This window comes from Atta colombica, unplaced genomic scaffold (assembly GCF_001594045.1).
Source record: "Atta colombica isolate Treedump-2 unplaced genomic scaffold, Acol1.0 scaffold27, whole genome shotgun sequence".
NCBI classification, from domain to species: domain Eukaryota; kingdom Metazoa; phylum Arthropoda; class Insecta; order Hymenoptera; family Formicidae; genus Atta; species Atta colombica.
Genome location: NW_017259370.1, coordinates 416,799 through 425,255, shown reverse-complemented (window position 1 = coordinate 425,255; position 8,457 = coordinate 416,799). Strand labels below are relative to the sequence as shown.

General features: G+C 29.8%; 4 protein-coding genes across 5 annotated transcripts in view; 2 read left to right on the top strand and 2 right to left on the bottom strand.

Annotated features, from left to right (window-relative positions):
- LOC108689326 (DNA-directed RNA polymerase II subunit RPB3) overlaps positions 1-1,035 on the top strand; it is a 3,115-nt gene extending 2,080 nt beyond the window's left edge. The window contains exon 6 of the mRNA XM_018196061.1: positions 1,013-1,035. Within this exon, the coding sequence (XP_018051550.1) occupies positions 1,013-1,035 (23 nt within the window). The remainder of the gene's footprint in view (positions 1-1,012) is intronic.
- On the top strand, positions 865-3,198 carry LOC108689427 (MRG/MORF4L-binding protein). Of its 2 annotated transcripts, XM_018196184.1 has the most exons (5): positions 907-924; positions 1,013-1,191; positions 1,649-1,770; positions 2,341-2,695; positions 2,780-3,198. In XM_018196184.1, the coding sequence occupies exons 2-5, from the start codon at positions 1,086-1,088 to the stop codon at positions 2,932-2,934; spliced, it is 738 nt and encodes a 245-aa protein (XP_018051673.1). In that variant the 5' UTR covers positions 907-924; positions 1,013-1,085; the 3' UTR covers positions 2,935-3,198. The 2 variants fall into 2 exon arrangements, with proteins under 2 accessions (XP_018051672.1, XP_018051673.1); XM_018196183.1 differs by having other exon boundaries at positions 865-1,191.
- Positions 3,199-3,549: 351 nt separating this feature from the next.
- LOC108689408 (40S ribosomal protein S28) lies at positions 3,550-4,109 on the bottom strand. The gene is made up of 2 exons (XM_018196159.1): positions 3,839-4,109; positions 3,550-3,766 (listed from the first exon to the last, which is right to left on the bottom strand). The coding sequence occupies exon 1, from the start codon at positions 4,035-4,037 to the stop codon at positions 3,840-3,842; it is 198 nt and encodes a 65-aa protein (XP_018051648.1). The 5' UTR covers positions 4,038-4,109; the 3' UTR covers positions 3,550-3,766; position 3,839.
- Positions 4,110-6,484: 2,375 nt separating this feature from the next.
- Positions 6,485-8,457, bottom strand: part of LOC108689515 (stromal membrane-associated protein 1) — a 3,966-nt gene continuing 1,993 nt past the window's right edge. The window contains exons 4-8 of the mRNA XM_018196295.1: positions 8,124-8,322; positions 7,621-7,884; positions 7,267-7,535; positions 7,031-7,174; positions 6,485-6,880 (exon numbers count right to left, since the gene is read on the bottom strand). Of these exons, the coding sequence (XP_018051784.1) occupies positions 6,767-6,880; positions 7,031-7,174; positions 7,267-7,535; positions 7,621-7,884; positions 8,124-8,322 (990 nt within the window). The 3' untranslated portion in view covers positions 6,485-6,766. The remainder of the gene's footprint in view (positions 6,881-7,030; positions 7,175-7,266; positions 7,536-7,620; positions 7,885-8,123; positions 8,323-8,457) is intronic.

Sequence of the window (8,457 nt, the reverse complement as noted above, 5' to 3'; positions counted from 1 at the left end):
TTTTCTACGAGGATTTTTTTCTCTCTCTCTCTCTCTCTCTCTCTCTCTCTCTCTCTCTCTCTCTCTCTCTCTCTCTCTTTAATAATTAGATTTTCTAATTTTTAATTCTTTGGTAAAAATTTTTCTTATAATTTTTTTATTTTTATACGAATTATAACATTTTTCAGAAATACTCAGAAATATTCGAAAAGTTATATCTTTCAGAATTTTTATAAGTGAATTTTTATAACTGAAATATTCTGAAATTTCTCATTCCATAATTTTTTAAAAATATTTTTTAATTTTTTAGATTTTATAACATTTCATCAGAAATTATATTTAAAAAATCTTAGAAATCTTATGATATTTCATAATTAACATATATGAAAAATTCTGAGAAAAGGTGTAAATTTTCTTAGAAGTGTTCCAATTCAATAAAAAATAGAAATTCTGAAAAATTATATCAAAAATTCTAAGAATCACCAGGGTAGGAATTAGAAAAAGATGAAGAGTAAATTAAACCAAAATTAAAGTCAAACATTCAAAATAGGCATTAGGAAATCGCTGTCAAAAATTTTCAAAAATTCAAGTTATGTAAGCTAATCAGAGGACGTTATGAATAATACAAATTGATACAAATCACAAATGTTTAGAGTCACTATAATAAAAGTCAAGACAACAGATCGGAAGGACGTCATTGCTGGGACTTCGTTTATATAACTCACACGTACAAAGTACGTTATACAAACACAAACTCACGTTTCTCTAATACATCGCACGGTCTCAGACATGGCGCTGATTAGTCCCGAGGGCGAATCATTGTTGTCTCGATTCTTATTGTAGTAATATAATATACTATATATGCTGAAACGAACACAGTCTTGATACAGCCAGTGTTTTGCAGTGCTTTGAAATACTCAAAATGTCAAATTACAATTGTTTCATGTGATATGTTTATTGATAAAGATAAATCGTTGATATAATATATAGAACATATTTGTATTATATTAAGCGTTTTATTCAATTGCTTTAGTGACTGATAAGCACACCGTCTAACATAGTCGAGATTGGACCGATCGAGTGCCAAAACATCGGATTTCATTAAAATGGCTGTCAAAGAGAGACAAAACGAAACCTCGTTCGACGAAATAGAATGGAACGTGGAAAGCGAAATTCAACTTTTTTTCGCTATGAATGGACACAAACCAGTTGGTAAGACGTAAAACCCGATGATGAGAGGTTATGTTTACTGTTGTTTTCTATATTTATTTTTCCAACATAATTAATTTTAATCTCGGTTTAATTTATTCGTTTTTTTCCATTTCGTAGACCTAAAAAAAGATAAAAAGTAAGTTAAACCGAGATTAAAATGAATCTACATTGGTAGAAATAGACATTGAGTGATTTCAACCAAATTGCTTGATTATCAATTAAATAATTAAAATAATTAATCTCTGTGTATAACGCGTGACTTTTTGCCAAAATTGTAACGTCCGTAATATAATTTGTATAAGTATATAACATATTTTAAACAAAAAATTCTATGTTAATAGAATACTACAGTATTACTTGACAAGTTAATCACCAATTAAGTTATGAGAGTCTGAGTAGTTTATTATTAATTAACAATTAATTGCAACTGTGATTTTTATAACTGTATAATTGGCAGGTATCAATAAATATTTCCATATGGTGTGTATATGGGAAAAATTTCGTGCTGCTATTCACAAAGATGTTCCATTAAAAATAATTTGGGATCACTTGGAATCCATGTACGACCTTGTGTCTCTGGTAAGTAACAACATATATAATAAAATCTATATTCTAAAATGAAGTTATATCTAGCATCGTGTTAGGATAAACAAGTTTCTATAAAATTATTTTAAACATATAATACATTTTGTACATATATGTATATAATGTCCTGTAAAGACCAGAAGAATGGGAGAAATAATGCCTGAGATAATTTTGAGATAAAAATTCTAATATCAAAAAAGCCAAGAGAAAATATTTTTTTTTAACATAATAAATATTAATAATTAGAATTATCAGTAATTATATCTTTGCTATCTTTTTATATAATTTTTATATCGATGTGAGTATCAATATTTACAAGAGACAATTATATTTCAATTACTTTTCACTTTTAGCATTTTGCGTTGTTCATACTTGAATGTGCAAATTGGTGATATAATTCGTTAACTTTAAATATTTATAATTTATAATTCAAATTATTACAGTCTTGACATTATTTTGATATTAGAATTTTCGTCTTAATCTCTTTCGTAGGAATCTCTCCTTCAAGCGTTCGTTTTTATGGGACACTTTGTATATTTATTTACATATTGAATTTTTTGATAGGACGATATGGAAGGTTTACCTTTTCCTGGTCACGAGATAGATTTTTCTTTACCGGAGACTGAATTTGTGGGAAAGCCACGGAAAAAGGAAGAATTAGAGATAAAATTGAAAGATCAGAGGGATAAATACAAGGAAATTAAAAAGGAAAAAGACATCAAAGAGAGTTCTAAAAAAGATAGCATGTTACGTGATTTTAAAGGAACCAAAGATGTGGAAAAGAAAAAAGAAGAGATTAAAAAATGTGTGAAGGAGATAGATATAAAAAAGGATAAGTTTAAGGATATGAAAGAGACAAGGAAAGAACATAAATCATCAAAAGGACGTTCAAAAGGGAAGGAAGATTCAGAAGAGAGCGGTATTTTAATATTTGGTTTTGATTATTATTTAATATTTTTTTCCAAGAGTTGCACACACAAATTGTATTTTCATTTCTTTTAAGCATCAAATGGAAAAAAGGAGCGTAAAGAATCCGAATCTAGTCGCGAACTCACGAAAAGGATTCCAAAGAGACCAACCAGACAAAGCGTGGATAGTTCTTCCAAAGCTTCTTCTAGTCCACGCGATACACCTCCACCAAAACGAAGAAGAATATAATAATTATTAGAAATTAAATAGACATTGTTGCATGTCTAAGAACTTCAGTTATGTAACTCATCATATTATCACTATACAAGGCCAATATTATAGTTATCTATTTTTATAGCCAATTGACATGCTTGAAAAATTTTGTACTAAAAATGGACAATTATAATATAAGTCTATACTGTTTTTAATGACATAAATGTACATATAGAAAATAAATCGATTTTATAAAAAAAAATTATATGCTGTAAATAAAATGCTATAAATAACTAAATATCATTATATCTTTTTAATTAGCTTTTTAAGTGCTTTATACTGGTTAGATTTCTGCTTTCAAGATTTACTTTTGACATATATGCATATATCTTAAAAATATAGAATTTTTACATTCCAATGAAGAATATCTGAATTTCAGATTAATTTCATAGTTAAAAAAAGATATATAATCCTATTCTAACACCAAGAGAAAGCAAAGATGAATAGAGAGAAAACAAAAATGAATAGCAAAAATGTAAATATATTATATTAATTATCTTTAGATTGCAAATAAGAAGCACTCAGTAATTTATAATTTATCGCTAGAGCTTACAAGCTGGATGTGGGAGCACAATGACAACATCATGAAACTTGTGGTTACCAGCCAAGATTTATTGTAAAAGGCATGGAATTCTTATGCATCAGGAATGTTTCAAGAAAATGCGATCCTGTTCCGCGATCGGCAACATCCTCTCGATCTCGAGAAGCACGTGGGAAGCAGAAGTCTGTTGTCGACGATCCATGATATACGATCCTTGATCCATAATCCATGTGCAGGAGCGATCCACGTTCAGGAAATGCGTATCTGCTGAAGTCCAGTAGTAGTAGTAGTAGTAGTAGCTGGCGACCGTTTTTTTTCCGGCATTAATAAAAACCTCACGTTATCGAAGTCTTCTCGCCTCGCGCTCGGATTCGAGCAAGGTTAGGAGGTCGCCCTCTCGTACCGGTCCCTTTACGTTCCTGATGATCTGCCGATTCTGCTCGCCCAGGAATTCTACTTTCACCTGGGTGCACTGCCCCTGCGAGCCAGTGCGACCCAGAACCTTGATTACGCGCGCCAAAACGACTGGTTTGTCCATGATCGTCTCTTTTTCACGTGGACTATGACTCGAAAGAGATATCTGACGCAAATGGAAGAAGCACGCGTAGACGAACCGCTTTTCTCCGTTCGATTTCCGGATTTCCGGTGAGTCGCTGCTGTCCAAATACGTAATTTTTGAATGAAAACGAAATCATATATAAACTCACTTTCATTCGTAAAAATGAATGTGTCGAATGAAACAAAAAGATTAAATATTAATGAAATATTAGAAAATATTGTATATTATTGCAATTTATTGAATTTACTATGATTATTGTTACATTATTTATTCGAGCAAAAAAATAATGGTCTTTTTTATTTGTGAGTAATAATAACAATTAAAATTACAGTAATTTGTTTGCAATTTTTAATTAATTTTCTTTTTTATTAGAATTGTCGACGTTTTGTTGAATTTTTCATTGTTAAAGTACAATAAAGTCTTGTCAATATTAAATTATTAGTATTGCGAAATTTATTGAATTAAATTTTAAATATACTTATATACATCTATATCTTAACATTTAAAACATTAAAATTTTAAAATTTTAACTACTAGATAGAATTAACTGCTTGATAAAACTAATGCTGTTATATCTTTCGCATGTGTTAAATTTCATCAGTTATCATAGTTAAATATCTAAAAATATAGATCTAAAAAAATATCTAGAAATATAATTAAATATCTAGAATATGTAGATGACGCTTTTTTATTTTTATTAGAACTATTCTCACAAAGGAGATGGAATAACATATAAATTAAATAGTGCTGAGTACAATGAATTGGCGCACAAAAATTACCTATTTTGTATACATAATTAAAATAATTCACAAGATTTACCTGTTTTCTTAAAAAGACATTAATTAATTCTTTTTAATTTACCAATTTTTTTGTTAAAATAAATCGTGTTAACCTAAGAAATTTAAAATTATTGAGAATACCAGTAACTTATCGGATTTAATATCTTTTTAAATGCGTCTGTTATGTCACAATATTTTTATTCATCTCGCTTAACAGTTTCACGTGATAAATAATAGAGTAATCAAATTACAATAAAATGTCATTATATTTTGACACAAATACACTATTTCATAATTATTTAATATAATAGTAATTCATATAAATAACAGCTTGATACTGTAGGCAACAATTAAGATGAGCTTCTTTAAGTCCCTCTTGGTATAGCTTTCACTGATTATCAGGAATCACTTAGAGTGATTTATTTGTTTATTTATATTAACGCAAATACTTGTCAAAAAATACTGCGTTTCGCTATACTCATATATATAGTGTGTCGCGCTTTTTTCTCGACTATAGATTCATTAGAAATTAAATTTGGGCTTTTTTGTATTGACAATCAAATCTCACATTAAAAGTAACGTAAAATAAAAAAAAAATAAGACTATTATTTTATTCACATTTCTGAACTTATAATTCATTACGAATTACTATAATCCTAGTTATAGAACCTGTAAGAAAAAGCGCACAATGCTTAAACAGTCTGTATAATCATCATTATCGGTATTTTGAAAGACAGGTTGTGATTATACATCTAAGTATAGTAGTGCCTCCCAAGTATTAAATCATACTGAACAATGTATTAAAAAATGTTGCTCGTAAAATGTTTCATGATAGTACAGAAAACCATAATTAATAATTTATTACATAAATTATCAAGTTATTTGTGATTGCAAAGATCTCCTAACAATTTTCTTTTCAAAGGAACATTTTATACATAATTTTTATGCATTATTATTCAATTTAATTTAATTAAAATGATATATCCAATCAAAATGCTCCAAAATTCTTAGCACCAATATATGACTTATGGATTTTTCTCATATTTCATAGATATTCATAATAAATAAATTGCTGAACTATTTAAATTTCATTGTCGCAACAGTAATATATTCTATATCTTACGCAAATGTAAAAAATGCGTTATATCTCGCATTCATATTATTTTGTATTTATTTACTAATACAGAATAAATGTGGACACATATTGCACGTGTCGAATATAATACCTTAAAAATAAATTGAAAATCCAAGTCTTTTCACGTCAACTAACAAAATTCGTACATATGCAATGTACATCTTTGAATCAGCATTGGAAATCGGTATGGCTTAAGTGAATTCCATTTTCGGTATCGTTCCATGCGAGAAAATGTGCTTCGTATTAACTGAAATATTTTCATTTTATCGAATGAACTCACAAAAACACAGCAATTCTAATAATCAAATTCAAGCTAATAAAAATTATACCGTTTTCCACTAATTCGAATGAATGCTTATATTGAAAATGGACCCTGATATATATATTTCAATTGCAATTACAAAAAGCTTTCATTGTAGCAACATAATTTTCACCATGAGGTACATATTTAGTGTCACACAAATAACTTCTTACATTCATTCAAAGACTTGTCTTATTTTTATTCCAGTTTCTTTTTTTCTCAACAGTAACGTTGAAAGCTGGTGGAGGCTTTCAAACAAAAATATGTATCTACTTGAAGCTCTATAAACATTGACGAATTATGTGTTGAGACAACAATCGAGTATAATTTTTCTTTTTTCATTTTAGTGTCTCCGTCGTCAGTTCTATTACTTTCCAAAGCAATGTCCAATCGATGGACATAGAAATGTGTTATTACATTGGATAATAAACTGTCGACATTAGTATATAACACTGAATGAGAGATAATCAGGCTAACAATATTCGCAATAATTTTACTGCCATAAGTTTGTGGAAAGGGTCTGCCCAGGTAGCGCGGCAGCGGCAGGCTTGCCTGTAGAAGCAAAATTCATATCGCCCAGAGACATCTGCGACATTTGTTGCGGCAACTATAACATCATGAATTATGTCATAAAAATAAGATTAATTTGATCTAATGTAAATAACATTACAAAGTTTTGACAAAAACTTTGTATATTTATATCTTGTAGAAATTATATATGATCATAAATTACATAAAGCACTTAAAATTTACATACCTGAGCGGTAAATGCAGTAGTTTGTTGTTGCTGTGCTGTTAAATTAAAGAAGGGATTGCTACCGGGAGCTGGTTGAATATTCTGTGTCAACATTCCACTCCATCCATTATTACTAGCAATATTACTTTGTCCTAACTGCATCATCTATGAAATCGGAGAAAAAACTCAAAGTATAAAAAGCATGAATAATTACGAACATACGAGCAATATCATATAAGAAAAGAAATATTATATACCATTTGAGGTGGCATTGAGATAGCAGCATTAGGTACACCATTTAATTGATTCATTGGACCTATATGTAAACCTAAAGGATTGGCTGCTACAGCACCTATCGTGGTGTTAGGATTTGCTATAATTTGATTTTGATTGACAGGTATCTGATTTGCGACCGGTATTTGCGTGGGAAGTTGGCCGAGTTGACCCAATGAGCTTTGTTGCCCAAATACACCCACATTAGGCATTTGCTGTTTATATGGTATAGAATGTTGAGGATACACTCCTCCTGAAATATATCATATATGTAAAAAAACATAATTTATTTATCAAATTTCATTAATATTGCATACATCATTTTTGTTTTATAATACCTGAGACACCATAAATAGCTGGTTGATGACTTGGAGTACCATATAATGCTAAAATACTGTCTTTTGTCATCTTGCTTTTTTCCTGAGGTAGCGGGGTCGATTGATTAAAGAAGCTCTCCTCTTCGCTTTTACTTGCAGTAGTTGTTTTACTTCCATTAGAATCATTTCCAGTTGACGCTACTGAAGCAGGTGGTGCAGACAAAAAGGAAGAAAATACATCGTCCCCAGAACCATTTACATTTGTTTGGTTAGTTGTTGGCGCATCTATTAATAACAATGTGAAATGTATATGTTAGAAAACCTATAATTTTATAAATTATTCAGAGTATATTATAATTCATACACAAGGAATATACAATGCGGTTCTTTGTACAAGAAGCAATTTTTTCCTATTTCACAAAGTGTATTGTTGTATTTTTATTACAAGAAAAAATTGTTTCTTGACAGAGAACTGAATCATGAATTTCTATATGTGTCTGGGACATCCTATACACATAACATACCAAGACCTAAGAGATCAAGGATTGCAGAATCTTTTGTTCTGCCCAGTTTAGGACTGACGGAACTTCGAGGTTTTGGCAATTGAGGCACTACTTCCGGTTTTTTTACAGGGGGGAGTACAGTAGTCGTAGCTTCCGAATTTTCCTTTTTTCGTCTGCGTTGTCTTTCGGCTTCTTCATCAAGTTCTTTGTCCCAATTTACCTATGAAAATTATTTATTAATTAAAACAATAAAAATAATCTTTTCTGCAAACATATATAAAATTCAATGTGTGTGCGTGTGTGTGTGGAGCGCGCGCGCGTTATGTAAAATAAAATATCAATTTCTTGCACACAT

Excerpts from the sequence above, each read along its gene's own strand:
- LOC108689427 (XM_018196183.1), top strand. The coding sequence starts at position 1,086 with ATGGCTGTCAAAGAGAGACAAAACGAAACCTCGTTCGACGAAATAGAA. Across the intron at positions 1,771-2,340 it reads TGTACGACCTTGTGTCTCTG|GACGATATGGAAGGTTTACC; the intron begins GTAAGTAACAAC and ends ATTTTTTGATAG. Across the intron at positions 2,696-2,779 it reads GGAAGATTCAGAAGAGAGCG|CATCAAATGGAAAAAAGGAG; the intron begins GTATTTTAATAT and ends ATTTCTTTTAAG.
- LOC108689408 (XM_018196159.1), bottom strand. The coding sequence starts at position 4,037 with ATGGACAAACCAGTCGTTTTGGCGCGCGTAATCAAGGTTCTGGGTCGC.